Source organism: Grus americana, chromosome 4 (assembly GCF_028858705.1).
Source record: "Grus americana isolate bGruAme1 chromosome 4, bGruAme1.mat, whole genome shotgun sequence".
Taxonomy (NCBI): Eukaryota; Metazoa; Chordata; class Aves; order Gruiformes; family Gruidae; genus Grus; species Grus americana.
In genome coordinates, this window is record NC_072855.1 from 29894980 (window position 1) to 29922564 (window position 27585).

A 27585-nucleotide genomic window follows, 5' to 3' on the forward strand; every position below is an offset into this window, starting at 1 on the left:
CAAAGGGACTTTCTGGTAAGTGTTAAAGTCATGGAGTTTATGTCTGCCTGTGCAGGGAAATAAATTTCAACAAAAAATACCAGGAGAAAAGTCACAATTTTGTAAGATCCGTAGTCATGAAGCTACCATTGTCACAAGGGACGGGAAAAGTAGAGTCTGAGGTTTTACAAAGCTCCCACACAAGGGTGTGGTTTTTTGGAAGGAGGGGGAGGTTGTCACAAAGATTGCAGAAGCCGGAGTCCATGACATTTTATTTGTATTGTTTCAACTCATTTACCCCCATTCCCTCAAGGGATGTTCTGTTTTTTAAAATTGCTGTTTCTGCTAAAAAACACATGGTTTGAATCAGTGTGGTTAGATGTTCCTTTACCCCCAAATATTTTTTTGGATCTCTACTGTTGTATCTCTCTGCTATATAGGTGTGAAAAATAGAAGTTTGCCCATGTACACAAACCCTCATTCCAATGAAATTCAAGAGAGTAATTTTCTGAAGTCAGTGGAATAATATCTGTATAGAACTAATCTAAGTGAGGAAAAAATCAAGCACATTGATATCAGTCTTTTCATTACTTCTTCCATCTTCCATAGCTTCCTCTGTCCGAGCACTGGAATAGGAGCTGGAGTAACAGCTAGAGATGAAGTCCTTGAACCAAAGAAATCAATTAGGTAAGAGGAATTAAACGATATAGGGGCAGAACTTAAGATGCCTATTTTCTTGGGTTATTTTATTTTCACTGTTTGTAGTGGGTTTTGTAGGACAGTTTGCAACTCTTTTAAGGATTTTAGTCCAGGTAGTAATTTAACTAGGCAGAGGATCAGTTGATAAAACTCTGATTAGAGGTCAGTTCTACAACTGAGCTATTTCACGGCCTGGCTGAACCTATGTTTAGTCTAACAGGTAAATGTTTAGAGTTCACCAAGACTGCTGAAGTGAAGTTAATATAAAGAGAGTCTCACCAAACCTGGTCAATCTATAAAGCTTTCTTTGTTTTTAGCTTTCAGCTCCACGTGTTTTGCTGAAGTTAAGCTCTGTGGCTTAAATTCACAATTTACTTATACATTAATCCATAAATTTAAAATAAGAAGCATAACCAGCTCCGAGTTTTGCAGTGCTGCAATAGTGCAAGGCGACGGAAGACACATGGCTTGGCATGCTCAGCAATATTGGAGTTAACTACAAGGGTCTTTGACAGATCAAGTCAGCCAGTTTCTCTCTTTCACTTTCCTCCTTACTCTCCTCGAACAAGACAAGACACTCAAGCCCTTTCATAGACTATTTCACAGCCCAGTCAGGTGTGTGGAGACAAGAGAAGGGAGCAGACAGGGTCTCACCACCACCACCACCACAAGGAGAACAGGCCTTGTGCAGCCCCAGCAGAAGTGTCTCTCCATGGACTGACTGAACTTGCCAGCTTCAAGTGACTGAAATTATGGATGGGTGATCTCCATTCACCTACCAGAGTTAAAAACAGGACCAGCATACTCTGTCCTTGTCTTATTTTGACTCTGTGCATTTACTGCTGTGGTTACAATGGAGTCTGAGTCCAAGAGCACCTTATATTTTTAAATGAGTTCAATTCTCCTTCACCAGACAGAAGAAACATGCTGCCATCATGCCATGCAGCATTCAAGGCCATGCTTCCCTGATAACCTTGATCCCTTGGTACTGCTGTACTGAGCGGGGCAGACATGTGGGAGAGGGAAGAACAAAGGTGTAAAGAAAACAGGAATTGAGAGGAAACAAGGGAAAGACAAAGATTTAGGATAGCCAGGAGCAGCCAGGTGGAAAATGGCTAAAGAAGCCAAAACACAGCCTGGCACTGGTGATGACAGAGACTGAATGAGCATCACAAGTCATGTCAAGGGAACCAACAGAAAGATCCCTATTTGAAGAGTTTCAAACCTGCATCTTCTCTCAAAACATATATAGGGCAGAAGCAACCAATTTGCACTTGGCGGGTAGTGTCAAGAGAGTTTATGTAACACTGCAAAAAGAGAAACACCTATTTAAGAGTGAACTGTTATTTTTACTCAACATGCAAGCAAATCAAGCTCTCTCATCACAGAACAAAAACCTTCATGCTGTCAGCTCTGAGTTCTCTTGGTGGTATAAAGCATCACAGGGCACAAAATCACCATGGTATTTTTTGTGTTGGATGTCAACCTCTATTTGCTGGGGATTTGAAAAACAGAGGAGACACGAAGCACAGGAAGATCTGAACAACAATTAGCAGACCTTAACAAAAAGCAAGGAGACCATCACAAATCTGTGAAATGCATTTTCTCTTTAAGAAAGTGACTGTTAACCTCTCTACCATACTGACTTAGCAAAAATACGAGGGATATAACTAAGCATCTGCTGAATAGGGACTGGAAGGGAAGGGAAGGGAAAACAGACTGTGCAGATTGTGTTGTGAGGTAGGTGGAACAGGAGCAAACACATTTTGGAAATTTCTGGTATGGATTACAGTTCATCAGCTCTAGAAGAGGGTTACTTGGTCTTGGCCTCCCTTTATAAATTTCTTTTGTTCACTTGAGTCATGTTACTATTATTCAAACCTAGATTACAAAAAAGGCTGATCTGCGGGACTTTGCATTTATTTGCTTTGTCAGCTTAACATATTAAGTGCAAGTTTATACGTACACTATACATCTTATTAAATGCTCTGTCCTGTTTTGGTCTGTTCTCTTCTGATTTATTTTGAACTCAAAGACCGTAACCGTAAGCGTCTTCGAACCTACAGATGCTTAGACCACTGGGGAAACAGCAGAAAAAAAGTGAAATGCAGCAACCATTACTGTCCAACTTCATTACACTCATGCCTTGGAAGGATAAAACAAGAATGTACTGGAATTTAATCTCCTCTGAGGGAAGAAACTGGAAGCAGCATGTTTGCTAGAAATGACGCACACTCAGTCCACTAAAAATCATCAAGATATCCAAAATTTAAACACAATTTAGAAATGGACATTGAGAAAATTTACAGACACTCACCAAGGAAAGTACATTTCTATGGCCATATGCTTGATGCACAAAAGCACAGAGCAGGTGGAAAGCAGATGTGCAGAACACAGCATGTCCCCAACACCGGGGCAGGATGCGCAGGACTCTGCCGGTCCTATGCCAGGGCCCGGGTCACAGCCGGGGGGCACAAGGACAGCTTGGATTGCAGTAGCCACCACTGGACACCCATGGCAGGATCTTCTTAGCATTTCTAGACTGATTTACTAATATTACTAGTATCACTATTTCCATCACAGTCTGGGTTAGGGCAAAGTAGCAGCAACTGGCACTTTCAACTATGCTCATCCCCACAACAGATTCCAACGACAACTGCAACCACAGCAGTGCCAAGAGCAAAAAAGAAACACCAGCGTATACACACTGCATTTGGGAAAGAATTGTATTCATGCTTTCTCCGACAGTGCCGTCTTCCTGCTGTAATTACAAACCAGGTAGTAATGCTCGAAGGAGAGATATGCCAAATGTTTAAACCAGAACCAGCGGCAAGGCTCCTTTCGGAGCAAGTCGCAACCACCTCCTGGGATTCCTGCTCCCACTGCAAAACCTGTTTGGCGAAGGGCTGCGTTGTAACATGTGCTCTTCATATACAGTGCTTATTTCTGACTGCAATTTAGCCTCTTGGCAGGAGATGCTCATACATATCAAGCGAAACAGCCTTGCTCATCCATATCAACCTACACATCCTCATATAGGAGCAGCAGCACAGTGTACTCTCTGCTTCCAGTGGTCTCCTGTGGATCACACGACAGATTTGGTTAATCATGCCCATCTCCTCTCCATAAAAGCCTTCTCCATGTGGGATGTTTTCTGGCCTTTCATACTGTTGAGTTATAAAATACGCAAGTGAAAGGGCCTCTGTGGATGCTCCTGTGAAACCATTCCACTATTCATTTTACATGGGAAGGAAGGTTAGAAACAGTTGGACATCACCGGTGCTAACTGAATGTTAAAAATAACATATAACAGTAATGCTTATCACCTATGGGAGGAGAAAAGAAAATATCAGACATATGCTTTCAAAAATAGTACTGTCTGTTCTTAATAAAACACAAAACATAACGAGGCCACCAGTCTGCTAATCTTATCCGTTCACTAAGTTCTGCAGAGGAGAGAGGAAAATACAATCCTTAGAGCATGTCAGATTCCCCTCGTCCTCTATTTAAGAGGTTACTAAATTATTGAAATTCTACATTAAGAATATATTACACACTGTCTAGAGAATGATGGGACTACAGTGCCTAATATATAGAGAGGTATAAGCTTCCCAATTTATGCACATGAAATGACTTGCTGACCTAAAACACTTGCTTCCTCCCAACATGATTTCAAGAGAGTCCAGGAGGGAAAAATAAATCCCAACGTAATACAGTGATGATCAAATTTTGTAGCTGGAATTTATACCACTAAAGACATTTTATTCATTTATTTAAGCAAATAATATGCAGTGAGTTAGTAGAAGAGCAAATATAAAAATAAGCATGTCTCCAGCAACTGCAAATATCTTGTCTTAACCTGACTTCATGCCATGTGTCACAGCAATGTCATGGAGCAAGACAACTCCACAAGGACAGAGGAGTCAATGGTGGCTGTTTCCTCCTCACTCAGGTATACATTATACTCAGCTCAGTGTCTTGATGAAAAGAAGAGAGAATTAATACCAGAGCAGACACAGTCAATGCTATGTGTGATCGTTACAAATCTGATTGTTTGTCTGCCCTGCTGAGAAGAACAAGACTTTATCAATAAAGTTTGACGGTGCTGCCAATAGAAATTCAACAGAAAGGAGTCAGAAACTTCCTAGAAATATGGCTTGACTTGCCTACTGTTACAGTCAGCCTCTTTTCCTTCATATTGGGAGGACATGTTGTACAATATGTAGAAGTTATGGATGCTTCACAGGTTTGGGTTTTTTTTTTTTTTATGTAAAAGTTGTACAGCATCTGTTGCAATCTCCAGCCTTTTCACTAGGTTGCTTCTGAAATTGCTTCAATCTATATTCAGAATCTGTTGTCAATTAATAAATTATATGAATGGATAAAGCATGTTCTAAAGAGAGCCCAAGGATTCACTGGCTAAAATCAGTCTTCACCAGCTGCAACTTTGCTGAGGCCTAGGGATGAATTAAACTTTCTAAGATGTTTAAAAAAAAAGTTCACATTCTTAATCCCAAAACAGAGTTCAGTGCCAAGACAGGAAACCTTCGGTAGCAGTGGGGTCTTAGTCATGATATACGACACATCACTGACTAACAGACACCTCCATTGAGGTACCAGTTCAACACAGAGGGGCCAGCCTGGACCGTCCTTTTGGAATACCAAAAGCAGCCACATCTATGCCATCACACAGGCTATGCTATTACTCCAATGTTGCCCCTGCTTTTGTGTCCTGTGCTGTTGGCATCCTCATGCACCCACTCACTACCTGGCTCGGGGGGGCAGTTTGGACATGCAGTCACATGCCAAGATGCAGCAAATCAGTTCTAGTCCCTGAACGATAGCTCTGCTCATGGAGAAGGTCACAAAACGCAGCTGGCTGCTCTGTTGTCTGGGGATCTTGAAGGCAGATTCCCCCAAAAGGTCAAGAGTGTTAAAAAAAAACAAAATGACCCTCAGACCTACAAGTCTGCTTCCCTACAGTGGAACGAGCTGTGTTGCAGCTGATGTCAGAACCAGCATTCAGAGCAGGATTTAAGCTATGACAGGCATAAGAGCTCTGCAAGAGCAGTGTTTATCCTCGCGTTGCAGGACAGCCTAGTTCTGCCAGATTTGTCAAGAGAAATAGCTCAAGGAAAAATATCCTTGTCATGCTGCCAGTGCCAGTGCTAAACTAGGTTAATTGTCAGAGAGATGCGGAGGTCGGCCAAACTTGCAGCATACGGCCTGCGTGGCTTAATGTCAGATGAGAAATGAGTCTGTTGCTTGTGAGTAACCACTGACATCCTGCAACTCCCATCACCTCACTCCTTCCTCCTACGCCACTGGCCATCCGGGGCTCCCCCAGTGCTTTTGCCTCTCTGGTCCCCATCCCAGAACCAGCCTCTGAGCGGGATGAGGTTTGCCCCGTCCATGCTCCTGTTACTTGGGCAAGGCATGTGAGCACACTTCTTCTGAGCAGCCTACACAAAAATCAGACATAACTGAGACATAACTCATTCATGAAAAGAAACCTTTCTGCCAACCATAATTATTGCATTGCCTTTCCAGCTTGGCAGGGTTTCACTTTTTTTGGCTGGCTCAGGTTTTACTTTTGGCAACAAAATGTGTTTGTTGAGATTGACATTGTCCAACATCAGCCTTTTCCAAAGGTGTGAGAAGGCTCAGCCATGAGAAAACGTGCCAGCAGAGGAAAAGGTCTAATTCTGATCTCAAGTGTGTAGGTAGCTGTGAATGGAGTAAAGACGAGTTTCATGCATGCACAGAAGGAATAAGATCTTTCTCAAAGTATAACTGAAATGCCAACTTTCATTACACACAAAATTCCCAGGCAGAATCAACAAATTCTTAAAGCTCTCAAAGGGTTTTTGGTTTCTGGAGCTGTCCCAGGCAAATTTATTTCTGCACCTAGAATCACAGCGCTGGGGAAAAAGATGCTAACCAGTAACACTTACTCATGCCATGAAAATGCAGCCCTCTCTAACCCGGATTGTGGAACCAGGTGGGATGTGCAGGCAGAAAACAGTACCGTCTCTGGGAAAGGGTGGCAGAAGGTGGGGATGAGACCCGGACCCTTCTGTGCTGCTAAGGGGAAAACATTGCATATTTGGCAGGGTGCAGTTAGTCCTTGGTCAAAGAGTGACTGGACCTACAATGGTCGTGGTCAGTGGAAACAACCACCTTCTGCTGCACCTCCTGTGCTGGCAGCATAGTCTGTGTCAAACACTCCTGAATACAACACCTAATGTATTTAGAAAATTCATATTGGGCACCTCAACACCATGAGTTTAGACTAAAACTCCTCCTGTACTTCTAAGAATAATACAGTGTATTTGCAGTTCACCTACATGGGCTTCTGCTTGGAGGCTTTCAGGCCACATTTCTACTAAAATGTCAAGCTTTACTGTGCAATTCTAAGGGCTGGAAATATGAAGTTGAGTGTAAGAAGATGACCTTTTGCTTTTTAAACTGAAATTCTCACATAAACTCCTTCCTCTGGCTGGCATTTATGCTCCCAATCAGTATGGCTTGTGGCAGCATGAGGGATGGTTTGCTGCTTGCTCCCTAAATCCTTGCCACTGCCTCCCCCTTTGCACGTCATTGGTACAACAGGGATTTGTGCTGGCAACAGCTTCCTACCTCGCTCGTTTGTACGAAACCCACAGAGCACAGCAGCCAAACTCAGCCCTGGCTGCAGCGTCCTCCTGACATGAAGTCTGAGGATCTGGGGATGGTGGACACGAGTCTCAAAGGCTCCCACTGACTCGGCACTGTGCGCCAGGAGCCAGGGGAGCTGGTGGAGTGCGGTCGGACACAAGGCAAGGAGGGGACAGGTTGGGGAAGTGACACTAGCTGTTGTGGGAGATTTTAGGAGAGATCCCAGAAGTCTGAAGGAAAACCAGCTCCTGGGAGGATCTGCTGCCCTTGCGGAGAGCTTGGGGAGAAACAGAAAGGGAGCCTGACAGTGCCCAGTGCCTGCTGCTCCCCTGCACCACAGTACCTGCCCGGACTGGATGTAAGATAATACCCAGCTCAGAAGCTTTCCCAAAGAGGATACTGGAGACAGGAAGAGTCAGGAACTGAGATATTTCTTGCTTCTACGCAAGATGCCAGAGTGTGCCATGTTTCCACCCTGGCCCCTTTGTGAGGCTATAGCATAGGGGTAAAACCAATGGGCAGCCCTGGATGCACCCATGCCTTTCTGCTTTAATTCACCTCAATTCTGCTTTCCCTGAGAGGCATCCAATTCTAGTACACTGGAAAAGAACCTTCACATTTTATCCGAGCATGCTTTGTCCTGGCTATTTAATGCAGGTATTCCAAATATTTCATTTATATTTTCATTCAAGATTCTTTCCATTCAAACCTTGCTTTCCAACATTTTCAGCTTTAATTAACCTCACAGCTTAACTCTGACACAGATTTCCATGCACGCAGCTTTGCACAGAGTAAGGAGGCCAACACATGGCTTCTGCAGTGGACTAACACTCGAGCCCGAAAGGCGCTCCAGGCTTATCAATTTTCTCACAAATAATGTGTGCCTTGCACTGCCCAGTCTCCATGCAGCTAACTTCACAAGGACAGACTCGCAGCCAGACACAAGTTTCCCCACTGAGTTGAACAGAAATTAAAGAAATCGGCTGCATGCTTAAGCTCAGTGCTGGTAGGGGGGCGGGAGGGTGCACCTAATAACTTGACCTAAATTGTATTTACTGTAAAAAAAGACATGCCCAAGGACACTGGGAGACAGCTGGCACTTGCGCCTCTTCTTTTTAAATGGAATGAACAGAGAAACAAAATTTTACTGGCTATTCCATCCCAAAGTGCTGTTTAGAAATTTAAGAGAATATAAAAGTTATATGGGGAAACTTGAGCCAGTTAATTTGGTGAGATCCCTTTGACTGTTTCACATAAAACCCAAGAAGGGTAAGAAAAAGAGAAGTAATTTTTTGCATGCGGGAGTAGGTTGCGCATTTCACTCGAACAAACGATAGATTTTTTTAAAAATGGCTTGATTCAAATTAGTGAGTTGGATCTAGCTGGTGTATTACCAGCAGTGACTAAGGCCAGGAGCTGTTTAATCCTTGGAGGGAAGCAGTGCCAGCAAGCACGGCTGCCACAGGCTCCCCAGCGCTCAACCTGTGCTGAGCACACGCGATGCCCGGCACCCTCCCTGGCGCTCACTCGGTCAGCACGGCCACGTGTCGAAGGGGGATTAGGTTGGAAACCACCCCACATTTTCCACGTGACTGAGGTCCTCAGAGGGACAAAGTGAGGTTATTCATCACCTAGTCTCACATCCTCCTTTCCCTCATAATTTTATTTCTAGAAGTGGCCTATTGATGCCAAAGTGCAGAAGATACTTCTAAAGAGAAATACCCTGCTGCACAGGTCCTGCTTCAAAGTGAGAGGGATAGCAATGGAGGTCAGCATCCCTCGATGTGGGTGGTGCCACTGGCTCTTCACCCCTGGGAGAGCCTCCTGCAGTGGCCATAGGCTGCCTCTCCATCCACACGGCTTTTTTTTAAACCAGGGGAATAACATACCCTGACTCAAAAGAATGCTTGGGCAAGTATTTCCTTTCTGAAGATATCTTAGATAAGAAAGAAAGAGAGCAGATGCCTGTTGAAGCAGCTTTACGGGGATATAAAGGAGAAGGCATGGACCCTGGACTGGGACTGTGTGCATCTCAAGGACCTCACAGACCCTTAAAATGCTGAGAGCCATTGGGCTGGTGTGGCTACATCCCACCAGCTTCCAAAGGCTCAGCGAAGGAGACCTCACAGATTTCTCTTGTCCTTCTGCCAGGTGTTTCCATGGGCTTCTCCTCAGGAGGGAGCACCCTGGCTGAACTCTGGCTGCTCTTCACAATTTGGCTAAGAGCAAGAAGGACAAGAAGAGCATCTGTGCTGAGATCTTGCTGGGAGCAAGGGAGAGACAACAGGCAGTGGCCAGGGAAGTGGTTTTAGTGCAGGTGACAGTGTCAGGACATATGTATTTGCTTGCTGAGAGTACCTGTAATTATCAGACTGCTAACAGAAAACTAAAAATAGCAGCACCCAACAACCATCCCATCAAGTGTCACTGTAAGACATCCACACATCTCTCGTTCCTACCCGTGTGGCACCCAGCTGAAGGGAAAAGATATGACACAGCCTTTCCACAACTTCATTTCTCATCTTTGACTCTCCTAAAATCTCTTCATTTCTTAGAGAGATTCCAGAGCCTGCGTCTCCAGACAGGCTTTGGGCTATACTGTAATCTCTATTCCCCACGCTGCCCATTCTGCACTTCTGAAAAAAAAAAAAATGCCCTCGAACCAAAGCAAACCCCCCAAAGCAACACGAATAACCTAACCTTTGCTTGAACGGGGTAGAAGGGAAGAGATGGGCTGTATGAGCAGGAGGGCAGTGTGAATCCCAGTGCTCTTATTCTCTCTCTTGCGCCGGCATCAGTGACAGTAACCGTGTCCCCCATGGTCCTCCAGCTCTTCCCTGGCTGCTCGCAGCCCCGCCAACCCCCTCCTGCCCTGCGGCTGGCATCTCTGGTGGCTGCCAGCCAAAAAAATAATGAGTCTTGACCAAGGCCAGTATTTGTACTGGCCAGCAACCAAAGATAGCATGATAATGAAAAGTTTTCCGCTTACTACGGTCTTGTTTCGAGCCGTGGGACAAGCCATCAGATATGCTACACGTGGTGGTAGCTTTTCAGTTGCCTGTGGGGAAGGATTTATGAAGCTGCATCTGTGGGCTTTGGGTCACAAAAGGGCTGGTTCAGTAAACCTGTTGCCCCAAGTGCCAGGCTGTCCTGGAAATCAGTGCTCACGCTGTCCCACTCACAAATCTTTGCATGAAAAATGTCCTGCATACAAGTGCCTGAGCAACCAAAGTAGCAACCTGTAGGTTGTAACACTCATATAAACTGATTAAACAGGACTGAAAACAGTATTCCTCTTTCTCTTTCAACCTCTGCTATTAGAGAGGACTTTGAATCCATCCCACAGATTAGTACATCAGTGCCTTGTGCGGCATCCAGCAGCAGCCAGAGGCACTGAATACATGCGGAGGAGGAGGAGAAATTCCCAAAAAGAGCTCAAACAGCCCAGTGCCCTTTTGGATTATGTCAGCCCCAGCAAATCCTACTTCCTGCTGCCCCGGCCAGAGAGAGAGAGAGATGTGCAAGGTCCTGAGAACCGGCTCCCGGTGCCAGGTAGCATCCAGGGCTGGGCACTGGGGAGGAGACGTGCACCTCCCATTGCTGACAACCAAAGATGCACGTCTGAGCCCCAGCCCACACCCACTCAGTGAAGAAAAACTGCCGACATCCAGCGAGACTAACATCTCTGTGGGTTAGAAGGCTAAATAAATAAGAGACAAATAGCTACCGTACATCGTAGCCCTTTACCCTGGGAGAATCAGTGAACCTGAATTCCCCAAGAAAAGCAAGTAGGCTGCGTCTGCGCCTGTGCTCTGATTAATCTCACCAGTTTGTTTTCCTGGAAACTAGATGTCCCAGATGCCATTGTTTCCATCATAAATGTTCATCTGCTCTGTTTTGAGCTTGATTGCTCCTGTAGCCTGCTTGGCTTAACTGCTTTTTGTTTGGTTTTGTGTTTCTTTTTTTTTTAAATTTATGTTTTTAAACAAAATGTGAGTAAATTAAAATGAGGGCATAGCTGCAACCCCCGACACCAGATTTGTTAAATGTTTAAAAACACCTATAGCATACAGAAATCCTGAGCAGTTGTATGCAGCGTGACTAAATTATTAATAGCTGCCATGCATATCACACAAGGATTTCAAAAGGGGACTTTTTGTTTCTGCAAAACACTGCTATTTTTGTCTGACAGTAGAGACAAAATCATTTGGAAATTAGTCTCATTGGTACTAATCACAACTGTTACAAAAACATGCCCACTGTAGGCACAATACAGTAATTTTTCATTTTTGAGCAGAATTAGCCGTTTCATTCATTATCTCAAGGAAGATCTTGGAGTTTATAATTTGTTAAAACACAAACAAAACATAATTAATTAAAGCATACTGGAACAAATATCTATTTCTATTCATGAAAGCCCTCTTAACTAGAACAATAACATTCAAACACAAATTAAACTAGTATCATTTACAGACGATACATAGAATATTTGTGTTATGGGTTGGAAAGATCAGCTACGTGGTTGTTTGAGGTGGTGTTTTTTTTAAGACGTGAAGATATATGCATGGATTGCTACATTTGAATTTGTGTTATAGAGAAAATAACATTCCACTGTGGGCAAAAACGCAAATACAGGAAATTTCTTTCCCGTCTCAAGTGAATTATTTCTGGTGAAAAGCTTCTCAGCGTTTTGCTACAGGCATGCAGCTTTACACACAGAACATTATGCATGTACACACAGAGAGCGCTCTACCGGGGGTGTCTATCCTGATGCCCTCCTCTATGCCCAGCTCCCCTGCAAAGCTATTTATGGCAAGTAAAGAAAAGACACAGATTCAGAAATGAAAAAAACAAACCAAAACAAAAAAAACCCCACAACAACCACCAAAAACATCGGCACAGAAAAGCAAGTTGATAAGGAAAAAGGCAGCTTCACTCGGTATGTCTCGGCTGCTTCCAAAGCAGAAAGCAATGGGGACATACTGCTATTATTAGCCCTCCGGATGGGAAGCAGCTAGTTCGCAGCATGGTTTGAAGCTGTTGGCAGGACGTTGCGGGATTTTCTTCGCACGTACACACACGCACAGACAGACAGGCAGACAAACAGACCCCCAAAAACACCCGTGGCAAGTCCCCGCCGCTCAGGTGAGACAGACAGACAGAGAGCACGACACCGGCGCGACTGTGCGTACTCACAGCTCGGAGTACAAGAAGTGCAGGTTGCCCACATTGTCTATGTAGTTTGCAGGACTTAGCCAAGGTAGGACCAGTAACAGGAGAGCCTTCATTTTCAGTGCAGGGCTGGCACTGCTGCTAGGTTTCCTCCTTCCAACTGTCTCTCTGTGCTGGTGGGACACACAACGTGAAGCTTTTGTGCCAGCCAAGCCCCTTCTAAGAGAGCCTTTCCATTTCAACGCAATGGTAGCACATTATGAATCGAGCTTAAATCCCTTAAACGAAGCTACACTGCAAAAATCATTGACCTGTAAGAGGATTACTCGATCTGACTCTCGGATGGGTAGATGTGAGGGTTTAGGGACAGCACAGCGTGGTTGGCGAGACAGTGACTTATGCTGCAGAGGAGAGCGATGCTCGGGGAAGAGACCTGCCTCCTGCAGGATTCAGAGTGGTTCTTCAGAGGCAGCTGGTACATTTACATCACTGCCCACAAGCAGATGGGTTACAGGCTAAACTGCATCACGCAAGGGTGTAGCTGTCTGACAAGGGGGGGAAAAAAATGCCCCCCGTGGAGTTTTTGAAGCAGGCGATATCAGAAGACCACACCTTTTTAAAGTAAAACACCACAAAAGATCACAGCCAACTGCTGGCTGTTTGCATCTCAGTCTGAATTCCCCAAATCCAGTCAGATGTTTTTGTGCAAACATAAATCATGTAATAATCCAAGGACATGTCTCTTCTCGGGGTTGGTTGGTTGTTTTATTTTTGAAGGATGCAAGAGCAAACATTTTAAATAAGGATGCTTTTAACGGACTACTCCGTGGTAACCAGTGTTTAAAAAAAGAATAAAAAAGTTCTCTCATCAATAACAAAGCAAAAAACAGCAAACTCACCTTGTTCCATCAGTGACCTCGTCTCTGATCAGGGCAAGCTTTCATTTTCTCTCTGAGAACCAGGATTGGTCTGAGTCTGAATCATGCAAGAAATGCGAGGACTGCTGACTGCCCTGGTGACTCTAGCAGGGTCTGCTGTAATTTATTCACTGAGAACACAGATCACGTTCAGTCAAGATTTCAGATGGACTCAGAGCTGCTCTTGCCACAGGCATCGGGTTGTTTATGATTATTATTTTATTTTTTTGATTAGCAAAGTCGCACACTTTCTCTCTCCTCTATTGATTCACCAGAGTTAAAGAGAACAGCATCAGCTCAGGCTGCTCAGTCTGTGCCTGAGCACGCTGGAGCTGGTGCCTGAAGAGCACAACGCCCTTCTCCTCTCCTGCCCTGCCGTGAGTTGGAGGTGGGATGGCGAGGGAGGTTTCTGCACTTCTGAGAACAAAATTAGGCAGAGGCATACCTTTGGTGATAATTAATTAATGCTGTGCTTAAAAAATTAAAGGTACTGCACAGTCTCTGCAAGCACAAGTTTACAGAAGTCCCTCTTTCAGAGTCAGTCAGAAAGTTCTCTCCTAATTCTTCCCTTGGGTAGGGATTCCAATGAGGTTGCACCAGCCACCCCCTGGAAAGCTGAACCCCCCCAGCAGCAAAGGTTCCCCATGATTTCCTACTCCTTTGCCTCTGCCCTTTGGCCTTAAGGTAACTCAGTCCTCCACACCGAGGAAGGAGATTCCATGTCACGAGTGGCAAAGAAGCAGCCGCCCAGCCTACGTAGCACTGCCGTGTACTGCACTGCCTTAGAGGCTTTAGGGTTGGATGGGAAGGGACCTCACTGCTCTGCTCCTCCAGTCCCCTGCTCTCTGGGTTTTCTAAGCCGGGACTTGGTGTGGGAAGCCTGGCACAGCTGACGAGGAACAGCAAGAGGCTGTGGGAACATGTTCCTAAGGCAATTCCTCCTACCCCTGGTTGGGCTCAGGCCAGGTGAGCCAGAGACGTAGGATCTTGAAGATCCTGGGGGGAAAATCCAGGCTATGGACATTCAGTAACAAGCAGTGGAATAAAACTTGCCAGGCTTTTGCAGGATCAAATCATGGTTTACAACACTGCAATTCTGCAAGGCATTCATGTGAAGGGTTTCTTTACTACTACCTCAAGGAGGAAAACCCAAGACACTGGAGTGACTTACACATGTCCGTGTAGGAGAGTCAACACTAGAAATCAGGAATTGTGCTAGTTGCATGGCTTCTGTGGAAAAAACACATTATTGGGGAGGGGGTGGTTCCTGCTAGTTCTATGGCCACAGCTCCATCATCTCAGAAAAATGAAGGCAAAAAGGAGGATCTAAAATACATTACAATCAGCTATCTGTATAGCAAAGGGAAAGGGTATTTGCACTAGGGAATCAAGATTTTGTGGTTGGAATCTGTACAGAAACATAACCTCAGTGACACCAGCTCACAGCAGACTGTCAGTCCCTTTACCTGCATAACTATTGAAATCCGTATTTGAGGCATGTCAGAGAAGTACTGACCAAAGGGAGAAAGTTATAAGTAACCTTTCTAATTTTTTCCCTCAGCAGCAGAAAGCTAACCTTGTAGATCACTGCTGGCCTGGGTGGGAGGCTGCTGCCGCCGCCTCTTATGCCATGAGACAGCAGCAACCTCAAGAGGGAAAGCCAAGTCCACAACTTGGTGGGCCAAGGGCACCCAAATCCGCAAACACCCAGCCTCTAGCATGTGTAAAGTGAGCTTTTGCCCTCTGCAAAGGGTTTATTGCTAATGGGATCCTTTTCAGTTTTAGTAATGCAAAATGGGTACTTTTTTGGTTGGTTAAACTGACATAACGTCAGTGAATATCTTAAGGGAATTAATTCCTCACAAGAATCCAGGTGCTTTAGGAAATGAGATCTCCGGTTCAGACAGGGACATGTTTGAATGGCAGGCTTCAGAGCCATTTCCAGTTACGGGCTTCAAGACCCAGAAGCCTGCAGCCACACGAACATGCTCTGGCTCACCAGGGATGCTCTGACCCTCAGCATTACCATGTCTGTGCAGGAATGTGTCCCCAGCAGCAGCCTGGAACCCTGTGCTGGTCACCCAGGGCTTCCTCTGCACCACACAGGCAGAAGCACACACCTAGGAACATGACACACCTGCAAACCTCAGAGGAAGTCATTTCACTGGACAACAGATACAGGCCACAAAAAGGGCATCTCTTAGACCCTCACAACACCTCAAATCCGAGGTGCTGTTACCTGGACTATGCCAAAGCATTTGCCTGCCATCAGAAATCACAGCCCTGAATGTCTCTCTTTACTCTTCTGCCTTCCTTTTAAAAGACAGACGTAAAACAAAAGCAGCAGCACGTGCTTTTACCCTGCAAAACAGAGGATCGTCCATCACCAGTTCTCTCCTTGCAGAGGAACCAAAGTGCTCCCTGAAGATGTCTCTCCCAGAGGTGAGAGACAGGGCGTCCTGGCCATCAGGAGAGGTAAACCTGGAGGGGGATTCCAGCCTTCCACACCATGTTGGAGAAGCCTGGGCTCTGCGAGCCCCACGGTGCGGTGAGTGCTTACCTGGAAGAAAGGAGCACTCGGCTCCAAAGACCAATACCAAACCAGAATATTTTCTGCTCTACTTCTCATATAGGTCATTTATGATTCAAAAAAAGATTGAAGAAAGGGCAATCATAAAACCCTTAATGTACTACTAAAATATTTATGATAGCTCAGCTTCCCAAAACTCACAGATCTCTTCGGATGACTAAATACACACTTCCATTATGCAGCTAACCACAAGGTATCCACCCAGAACTGCTAACGATAGCATCAAGTACCTTGAATACATTTGATTCTAAAAAAAGAGATATTGTCAAATAAATGGACTAAATTCAGCTCTAAATTCATGATACCGCAGGCATTCTTTGGGAATGAAACCTATAAATCTTTCTTTATTTTAATTGTCTATTTTAATCAGCACTAATTGAAGATATTTTTTCCTCTCCTTAAGAAAAAGAATGAAAAAAGGGTTTATCAGCAACAACTTACTGGGTTTGGAAATGCTGTTCGAGGTGACCGCGTTGCACGACCTCTGAGCAGTGTTCTGTGAAAGGGCAGCTAACCATTAGCTTGTCCAGGAGGTTATTCACTAGTATGCTGGACTTCCTGCACGTCTGGAGAATCACAAGCTTGCGGTCCATGGGGCAGAAGTCCTTTTCCACGAGGAAGTTTGTAAGGCAGGCTGTGCAGAAGGTGTGACCACAGAGCGTGTCTAATGGCTGAAGCAAAGGTTGCAGGCAAATGTGGCATATCAGATCATCATCTACTTCTTCGGTGTAGCTGTACAAGTGGTTTTCTTCCGGTAAATGCGCTTGGCCGCAGGTGACACAGAGTGGCAGGGAGCTGTCCTCCATTTCTTCTTCTTTCTGGCTCATAATCGGAATTGATGCAATTCAAAAGAGGGCAGACGGGAATACCCGACCTGTTTTCTACTTGTGAGAGCCACAGCGAGGCTTGTGTGCCATCAGATCTGTGGGGAAGAAAGCCAAAGGGTTATGTTCTGGGTTGGTTTTTCTTACCGTACTTACAGTATGTATCTGGATATGAAGTAGTCCAGCAGGTTTTAGGGATGGATTGCATCTTTGGGACAGGAGGGTAAAGAAAAGAAGTGAAAAAAAATTTAGAAAGAGAGCATTAATTCCAGGGACTTCTTTTCTTTTAAATCTAGCTCAATTTACACAATTACTCTCACTGTAAAGAAAGCTATCAAAATAGGAAGAATACTACAGGCATTTAATGGTTAAAAACCTTAAATGAACAATAAGGTTAAAAACCTTAAATGAGCATATAATTGCAGTTCCAGTCAGCTGATTTTGTGGTCACATTACTTCTGCTAGAAAAGCATCATCACGTGTAGGCAAACATTGCAAGACTGTATGCAGAAATACAGGTAAGAATAACGGTTACTGCCCAAACCGCCTGCTCAGCACAGCGAGGGAGAGCAGCAACTTCACCCAACACACACCAGCGTACAGACACTGTACGCGCAGCTGGAGGGAGGACACTTTTGGAGTCTAAACCATCTAAACCACCCTCTTCCCATAGCAGCAATGGGTCTCTCTGATTTTCAAAGCCATCGAACACAAGACCCCATCCTTTACATTCTGCACAATGGCGTTACAGACAGCAAGAATGGACTTTGGGGAGAGTTCAGATCTTCGCCGTCTTGCCTCAGGGACCTGGGACCCTGCATTCAAAGCTCGTCTGCTTATCCTCCCATGGTACTGCTCTGGATACCTCAGGTCAAGCAGTTATAACCAACTGCACCAGCATAACCAGCTCAAAACTTTATTTTACTTCCCAAAGCACCAAATACCTCACGCGCTGAAGTCCACAACACAATGCCAAGTACTGTATCACTCAAAATTAGGCCTACTCCCTTCATAATTTGTATTACAGAAACCCAGTATGTCCTTAACTACAGACCCAATTAGCTCTGCCCACAGCACCTGCCTGCTGGTATTTTAAAGATGTAAACTCTGTGGGTGGCAGCAAAACTGAAGAGTAATTTGTATTTTTTACTTGATGAACCCCAACTGCTCGTTGGAACGCTTATGTCTCATTACATCTATGCTTATTTTGATATACTGCTTTGAAAATAAACATGAAGATATAAAATATGCAATGGCCTAATTACTACTTTTCCTTGAAAATGTAAATCTTATTTGCTGCTCTGCCGTAACACTGTACCCTTGCTTCCAGCTTGACTTAATTTGCTTAGACAATGTGTCAGCCTCAGACACCCACGTTTGAGGGCAAATGAGGGAAAGAATTAAAAAAAAAAAATCTGACTATGACAGAGCACATTTTCATATAAAATAAACCCTTATTTTTATGCAAAGCTCATGGGCTCTAAACCTGAGAAATTAAACTTTAACACAGCAAGGTTTTTCTGACATAAAGGTAAAATGATAGCCCCACTAACTCTAACCAGATGCTTAAATGTCAAACAATCACTTCAATGGTTTGCTAGATCCTATTCTTATGTAGCAATTATACTAAGTGGCTGTATAATAATATTTTTTGTTTGCAAGACTAAGTTCTGCATGAGCTCTGTCTCCTGATTAGCAGTAGCTTCATTTGAATTAAGAACATTGCCTATTAGAATTCTTGCAGATATTTAAAGTACTCTATACTGTGGCAAATGTCTCCTTTTGCAAAAATATTCACCAGAGCTTTATGAATGGCTCTGTATGAAGAAACAAACATCTTTCTATAGTGCAGGAAATAGCTCTACCTGCTATCATCTTAATATAGGAATTAAACCCAGTATTATTTGGTTCTACTAAGGTGACTCACAGCAAAATGAAACAAGAGAAAAGATGATCACGAAGCTGAGGTGGGGACTGTTTGCGCACTGCAAGTGACTCCTGGTAGGTAGCTCTTAGCAAACCTCTCGATGAAGTGGGGTGGTCACGAGCTGGTGTTTGATCTACAAGTGGCTGTGTTTCACAGAGCGAGAGGGAGAGCATTCAGCTGATCTCCGCATCCCTCGCTCATGGAGGGAGCCCATCCGAAGTCAACAGGGCCACTTGCAAGAGTGACAATATGCAGCGTGGCAATTTGCAGGATTATGGCTTTAAAAATAGCCATGAAATGAATTAGAAATCCAAAAAACATGAGAAAATTAGCATTGCTTTATGAACTTTGTTCTTTCCTACATTTTCAAAATGCCTTCCACCTGGGGCAACCAGGGGACCAGGCAATATGATGCTGTTTCTCCAGTCTCCTGCCATGTCCTCTTGTGCCAGCACACACAGGTGGACCCACGTGTGTGCCCTCCCCGTGCACCACACACCAGAATACGGCCAACCCCAACATTTTGTGGCCTTATGGATGTTCCCAAGAACAGAAACTCTTGCTTTCTGCTGGCAGGAGACCCAATGCATGGCTCCCATCAGCAAGCCTGCTGAAAGCTGGACCTGAAGCCCTGCTCTGAGGCAGGAGCACCCCACAGGATAGGAGCACGGGCATCCAAATGGCCCCCTAACCCTGAAAGTACCACTCCTCCCCCATGTACAACAACACATCAACTCCCCTGATACAAATTAGGTACAACTGGAAACAGTGCTACAGCTCTGAAGTGACTATAATTATTTCCGCATTGACAATGGAGAGAGGCATCGCTGCCCTCAGGCCAGGCTCTGCTGCAGCAAAAATGATGAGGGAAGCCCCAGCGGATGCAAAGCCAAACTGTCCTGGCCACATCACGGATGCTCTGTGAACCTGACATGTTAACAATGAAAAAGTTAACAGTGAAAAACTGCACGTGTGGGGAGCTGTACCTGAATTTTACAATGTTTACGTAAATTACAAATACTTGCTACATCACAGGGAAACAAAAACATCCACATTAATTAGTAACAAGCATTGAATTTTTAGGACTTAATTCAAGTCTGATGTCCTCTATCACTTAGAAAATTTAGATGAGATAATAACATAAATTTTTGGGGGGGAGGAATCTATCACCCTCTTCTGGCTAATCTGGTCCATGTTCACCCACAATGAACCTTCTTAAACTGCTGGACATATCAAGCAATGAAATGATCGCTGTCTGTCCTTGGGAAGTGATTATACCTCCACAGGAGTTAGCACGGAGGGCGTGCGATGGAGTTGTTGCACAGGTTCGGTCAGAGGCAGATGTTGTTTGTAATGTTTGCAGTCATTTGTATCTATAACATTTATGTGCTGTCATAACAAACTACATAATTAATTTCATGTCTTTTTAGGAAGCTTAAAGCTTTGGTGTTAAGCTTTGCTAACGGTCCCTCTTGAAAAATGCAGAAGAGAGGGAAAAGGGGATTTAAAATTGACCCGCTGATAACCAGTGCATATTTGTACTTCTTCTGATAACCATGAATAATAAAACACACTTTGAGCAAGGAACTCTGTACAGGTAGATGGTAAACCATAGCTAAGTGAAAAAAGGCAATTACCTGGCTGAACGCCTCTTCTTTGAGGCCCGTGCTTGGGAGAAGAGGAGAGGGGATAATAGGGGGAGAGGCATCCTACATCCATCTGCAGTCAGTGTTAACACCACTGGCAACTCAGCAGGGCGAGGATGTCACCTTAACAGCCTCATGCTGGCTTACAGCGAGAGGCGTATTTACAGGGAGCAGTGGCTGCATGGGTGATTGGCAGGAGGAGCTGTTGTTAGACATGGTGGTGGTGCCATGCCCAAGAAGACAACGCCAGTGTTTCCCGCTTCGCTGCTGTGCGGGAAGTTTCCAAAAACTTGGGTCTCAGATTTAGTATAATTATACAGTGCCTAGCACAGCTTGGCTTAGATAAATGCAATTAAATACTGATTTGTAAGAATTTCACAGTGTTGTGACACAGCAGCAAATCAAGCTCCAGCCCAAGGCACGGATCTAAAGCACAGGGATATGGTGCAAATGATGAAGGCAGAACACCGTCATCCTGGATATCCATTTTGTCAAGCTTTCAGCCACCAGCTGGAATGAGAATGGTCACATCAAGGCAAGAAGTATCTCCCAGGGCTGTGACCACAGTGAAAGCCAGTATCACGGTAACACATTTTTGTAAAAAGTTACCCAACAGACTGCACTGATTTGAAGGAATTTGCATCTTACGGGTCTTCGCTGCTTGGGAATTTGCAGTGTTTAAGAAAATAGCAAAGAAAACCCAGACAAAAAGCACGGGCACTAAACATGGAAAATAGCTAGAGAGAATCCCTTTCATCCCCTTGCACAGCCAAGCCCATGATTGTCCCAACCCGATGAAGCATTTAAGCAACATTAAGCTTAAATCCTGACTTACCGTCACGGCTACGCTGGCAGCAGCGCGGCAAGAGAGGGCTTGCCGAGCAGAGTGGCAAAGCCCCACCACCTCTGCTCAGCCACGCTGTCAAATATTAACCCAGCAGTTCAGGAGGCTGCACTTGGAAGTAGCATGGAAGAAGCTTCAGGTAGGAAAAAATGAGTAACCAAGGCTAAAAGAGAAAGAATTAAGTGATGAAAGATAGTGAGGAAGCGGCTAACACAGGAAGGAATAAACAGATGCCTAAAGGCCAGAGAAACTGTGACAGGGAGCCTGGAAGGGCAGCAACCGGCTTAAATCCCAAATGGTGAAAGACAAGGCGGTGAATGGGCATCACTTGAAAATGAAGGAGTGACACAGATGAGCTGCTAAACAGGTAGAGGAATTTAGCTCCACTAACTGAAGTAGCATGGCTTGGGGATAACAAAATCCTCAGTCAAGGGAAAGGGTGGCCAGCATGCGAAGGGAAAATGGATTCTGAATAGTGCAGTCAGATCGCTAAATATTAGTTGGTTTTGGTTTCGTTTTGTTTGGTTTTCTCTCTGTGTATTTAAGTAACATATTTTATTAATGTTCCTGTTTTATTTTTTGACTCCAAGCATGTGCATAACAAATCCTATATCCGCTGATTAAAAGGGGATGCCTTTTCCTGCCCTGTTTCTCTGCCACACAACCCTGCAGGAGGCAGAGGTACTACTGATAGAGCTGTTGTGCTCCTCAGCCATGCTGTGATAACAAAGTTGTGCTGCGTTCCTCCCCCAGCCCCTGTATGGGCTGTTGTCTCCTGTGACTGGGCACCTCTAAATGAGTCACGGCCATCCTTTAATGCAGTTCAGCATGGCACCGTATGGCCAAAGGGGCTGGTCTGCAGGCGTGAAAGGAAACCGCTCCGTGACAGCAGCATTGCTGGCTGCTAAGTAAAGTTAGAACTCGTTGTTCTTTCAGAGATGCTTTTACCTGGCCTTCCTTTCATCACACTAGCTGTGAGCATGCTGCAGCCAACATCTGCCTTTCTTGATACTCAGCTTGTTTTACCGAGAGCCCAGAGACTGCCATCTTGTCGATGTTAAAAAATACCCACATAAAATTGCTAGGAGACTTGGTCCCTTTCAGAGTCACAGAGTTAGCTCTCTAAGGACGCCTCAGCCCAGCTGCCAGTGGGTAGGTGTGGGCAGATCGGGAGATGTGAGCACTGTCCCCATCTAGTGGCTCGCCCACACCCGGGACAAGAGTGGATCACAGCCAGGAGGGAGCAGAGGGACCTCCTTCACCCTCCAGCAAAAGCTCAAAGCCCGCAGGCTATGCAGGATTAGCTGTGACGATACCGGGGAGACCATAGCCCTTACTACTCCTGTGACAATCCAGGTTACAAAATCACTCCACCTATTTCATATTCAGGGTTTTATAATGAGGCATCAGGTTGAATGCTTACACAAAACTATTTGCCATTAGTTAGAGAAATTTTAACGCTGTTTTAATTTATTATCTTTCATCAAACTACGTTCCCTGATAGCAGGCCTCCCAGCTTTTCCATTATCATGTTGTGTACTAACCACACCTCTCTGATTGAAGCTTTTTATAGATCACACTGCCTTTACCGTTCAAGATAGTACTTAGCTTGGAGGCCATTGGGCAGCCTGTTTGTTCCACAACATTAGACAACAGTTGTGGAAAATATTATAGAGTGACACATACTGCAGTAATACCTATTATACAGTATTTTTCATCCAAAAATACAGTGATTCACATTCCAAAGATCTGGCTAAAAAATATCATATAATAATTTGCACCAACCTTGGCATAGCTGCACGTAAGGCCAAAGGGGTGAGTCTGCCTACATTTGAAACTTTATTCAAAGGAATGTTATGGAACACTAAGGTGCCTAAAACCTTATCATCACATCTTTCTCTCTCTTTTTCCCTCCTCCCCCCTATTTTTAAATTTGTTCTACCTATAGAAAAGTCACAATGTTTTCTTTCTGCCTGAGGGGTAATCAGTAGTAGACCATCTCCAACAGGGATTTATTATAGCCAGAGGTGAGATGCATACCTCCAGGTAAAAGTCAGTAGCTGGAGAAGAGTTGGGGATCCCGGAGATATCGATTTAGCAGATAAGAATTCAGCTTGACTTTTAAGATTACAGGAAATACTGTTAAGGCTGGCTCTTAGAGGAAAATAATTGTATTTAAAAGTTCAGTACATCAGTACAGAATGTCTCTGAGACAACAAACAGGAGCTCCAAACCCTCTCCTCTTCCTGGCCCCAGCTCTAAGACAGCTGGTTTTTCAAAGTTGTTATTATTAGTCAAAAAGTCCTTCTCAGAGCTTATAACAATGAAAGCGCTTTGCAGAGCCTTTCGTGATGAAAGACATTTCCAACTGAATAGAAAAATCCAACAGTACAGTACAGTAGGTGAATAACCCCGACTTTTTAAGTTGTAGCTCAAGCTGTGAAACCTAACAGAAATGTCATACTGTGCCTGCACGGACAATAACTTCAAAAACCAGAACCAGATTGCTTGAAAAAAATTGGTTTTCTCTGTGGCTCATGCTGGAATTTACAGAATAAACCAATGTTGGAAAAAGTTTTTTGTTGTGGAGTTATGTATCTGAAACGTCTGTTAGGAATGTATGGAAATATATTCTGCTTTTTCATCTGTCTCTCTTGCATGCCCACACAAACCTGAATTGCTCTTTCTGATGATTTCATGGATACAAAACTTTAGTCAGCATGTTAAAACGAAAAAATTCAGCTCAGAAGTAATTTGAGAATATTAGGAACAGCTGGACAAGATTTGAGTGAAAAGCAGATTTGAATAAGACAGTACATATCCGCAGGTTAACCTACCCACACTACAAGGAACACGTCCTGTGAATGAACTCACCTTAGCAGCAGGTAGGATTTCTGAGAAGGCTTGTTATTGGCATGCCTCTAGTTGTCAAAGACTACGTTGGTTGGGGTAATAATTTCTGTTTCTTGCTTTTTTTCAAAGTTCAGTAAACCCAGACTTGGACCGACAGCTTATGGCAGACCTGCAAGCTCAGGCTCCAAGAGCAAAGACGAGTAGTAGCAAAATGGGCAGGCTGTGGTAACTGCTTCTCAAAGGCACACGGTCTGCCTGCTCAAAGGAAGTCAATCATGTGGCCGAAGCAAGACGATGTGAGCAATAATTGACTTCTAAAGTGCTTCCTAAACATGCACTCATCCTAATTGACATAATAAATGCCATCAGCGTGTTACATACTAAATTATAAAATTGCACGGCTAGTTATGTAACAAAAGGTGCGTTACTGCTCTTATTTGACTGATTGCTCTGGCTGACTTTGGCAAGACTGGCAACCTGACAAATACCCCAAGCTTGCTTTCAGCCATCTGACCAAATCACAAAACTCTATTTGTGTGGCTGGATAACTGCGTGCCCCAGCTGCCTTTCAAGATGCTGGTAGCTAGGAAGGGGTGCAACAGCGTGAGGGAGTGCATCCCCGGTCCTTGCTACAGGTGTGTCTCTGCGATGGGGGACACACGTCTGCCCACTCTCCTCCTGTGTTTCAGAGCAAGGAAATGTGAGCCTGTGGGCCACTATGGAGCTATGGGGTGCTCCAGCTAGGTGCTCCTCAATCCAGGCAGCCCCCAGGCATATACGGACCCACGCTGGGTACATCGCAACAGGGAGACATTACACAAATCTTTGCTACTACAGAGTAAAGGGCAAAACTTGGAATAAAATGCATTTGCTATAAAATAAAATAAAATAAAATAAAATAAAATAAAATAAAATAAAATAAAATAAAAATGCTCTGCACCTTCAGCACAAATTTACTTCCTGCTGTTAACTCTGTGACATTGCTTCTACCCTGTTTCCTAAAGAAATAGGGCAGTTCTGCCCTTGTTCCTCTCTCTGTCTCTGTGAATATCCTTGTTCATCCCTGCTCTTTTTCTCCCCATTACCTTTTGGATCCATTTTTCAATTTCAGCCCACTCTGACAGAATGGCAGAAGCCTCCATATACATTAAATTATCACAATTACCATGAGAATAGGTGACTGGGTAGGAGAGAGAAAAAAATTAATGTTCCCACAAAAAGCAAGGCTGCAGGGTGAACCCAAACCGTACTGGATATCAACAAAGACAGGCAGGAAAAAGCAACTACGCATAGCCAGCCCTCACGAAAAAGTAATGCTGGAGCTACACCATATTAGACAAAGCCGCAGAGGAATAGTGTTCATTAATTCTTCTGTCACTGAACCCCAATATGTAATCCAAAAGCTTCCTTTACCCACTTCCAGCTTCCATGCCTTACCACACACAGGCACTGAGACAGCCCATACCATCGACAAAGGTACCTACCTGAATAAAAATGTTTCTCCCTAGGCATGCCCCTTGCTTTCTGGCTTCCTAATGAGTGGATGCACTTTTTACTACGTTCCCAAGGCCAAATGTACCCAGTCTCTTTGAGAAAAGCAAGATACCCCTTCATCCATCATGCATCATTCAGCTCCTCTCCGAGCTGGCGAAGCTGAAAGAGCACAGCAAAACTCCCCATGACCCTGGTGCATTGGGGGGAAAACCGACCCTCAGTGTGACTGCAAGCTGCTGCCAGTATGCAAGGGTAAGGGGCTAGGGGGTACTGGGGAGCAGGGAAAGGGGGTGGTCATGCTTGGGGTAGATGGAAGGCACAGCTGGATGGTGGTCTCCTGGTTGCCAGTGGTGCCTGTTCAAGTCTCAGAGAAGACTTGCTTGTTCTGATTAAGATATTTTACTTAGCACACTTTGAAGATTCTTTGTCTTCAGACAGCAGGTAAGTAATCTCGTTGACTTCCCAATCTGTGGGACCAAGAACATTTACGAAAAACAACAAACCCACCCTCAGCACCCTCTAAAACACTTTAAAGTAGCTTTTGTCTCTTTCGTTGTGCAAACTCCATTGTGGTTTTGCAGGACAACATTTATGTTGGTAAGGATGAAGAATGACCTGCCCAACTCACTCGCAGCTTCATGACATGTGAGTGGCTCAGCCAGCACAAACACATCCCGAGAGCACCTGTACATCCCCTGTTAGATGTTCGCTCTGCACAGACAAACGTAATGCAACACAAAACCGCTGCAAGAGCTACAGCGTCGGCATGCCGACCACGTGTCCTCTGTGTTGGCCTGCCCTACTTAACTTGAAAATAACAATGCGATACGCAAAGGCAAAAGCATGGGAATGTGAAAATCTTAATACAGCTTCACAATAAGTCTTAATCTCTCTTTGCAATCCTCTCCCAGGGCCACAAGTGGGTCAGCAGGGAAGGTGGGCGATGCTGCCTCTCTGGCCCCTCAGCGCCAGGGGTGGGAAGAGCTGCTGAAGAGGCAACGAAAGGGCAGGGGCAGAAAGCAGCATGGAGAAGAACATCTGCCCTGGAGGACATTGAAGCCTTACACCTCACCCTGCCTCCCACGGCCACGGTGCCTGCCACCCTCAGACCACACAGCATCTTCTCACATATGACCATGAGATAACATCTAATAACTCTGGAGTGCAGAACATGTGATGGATAACCCTGCTAATAACACGCAGTGAAGTAAGCTGTGCTTTAATTACACCGTGCCTTTACAACTGCTCCTCTGATCCAGGAGTCTCTTAATGCTTGACAAACTACTTAATGAGTTCTCACAACACCCTGTAGGGACCTTTTTTAGGAGCAGCCCGCAGTGTGGTTAGGTGAGCAGGGGAAGGGGCAGCTGCCTGCTCCCACACCACAGGGCTGGGCTCCCATGATGCCGATGCCCAGCCTTCATCACAAGAGCCTTTGTGCAGCACACAGCCACAGAGATGCTCTCAGACCTCATCTGAGGGAAAGCCCTCACAAACTCTTGACTTCTAGGACTGCATCCTCTGCTTTATGAACACGGATCCATGGGGGGGACAGCAGCAACTTGCAGTAGCTGGCTCCCCAGTGTGACAAGTCTAAGCAACAGAAGCAAATGCTTTAGGTAAAACCTCCGGCCCATTGCACTCAATGGCAAAATTAAACAAATTCAATGGAGCAAGGATTTAATCATCTGTATAACAAGTCTACTTATGTTGCACCTAACTCCAGTACTATAATTTTTATATAATTATTAAAGATTTTATATATATAATCTATAATTTAAGTTATAGGTCTGTAAATGTCTGTAACTTAAATTATATATGTATCTTACTATTTCCTTCTCCTGACACTCGAATCCACAAAAAATGACTGAATAAACAAATTCTAACCAGAAAAAACAGTCTCTATTGAAGAACTGCATGAAACAGTGACACTCTGCTCTTTAAAATAATGCAATCTGAAAGCATTCCCTGCCACTCAGCCCC

General features: G+C 44.6%; 1 protein-coding gene across 7 annotated transcripts in view; it reads right to left on the minus strand.

Moving 5' to 3' along the window:
- Positions 1 to 27585, minus strand: part of LNX1 (ligand of numb-protein X 1) — a 179213-nt gene that overhangs the window by 52569 nt on the left and 99059 nt on the right. For 2 of the 7 annotated variants that reach the window (XM_054823892.1, XM_054823889.1), the window contains exons 1-2: positions 21247 to 21335; positions 16456 to 16936 (exon numbers count right to left, since the gene is read on the minus strand). In XM_054823892.1, the coding sequence (XP_054679867.1) occupies positions 16456 to 16841 (386 nt within the window). In that variant the 5' untranslated portion in view covers positions 16842 to 16936; positions 21247 to 21335. Of the gene's footprint in view, positions 1 to 12531; positions 12917 to 13406; positions 13486 to 16455; positions 16937 to 21246; positions 21336 to 27585 lie in introns of those variants that run through there. The other 5 variants (XM_054823891.1, XM_054823890.1, XM_054823895.1 and 2 more) reach the window with 3 other exon arrangements.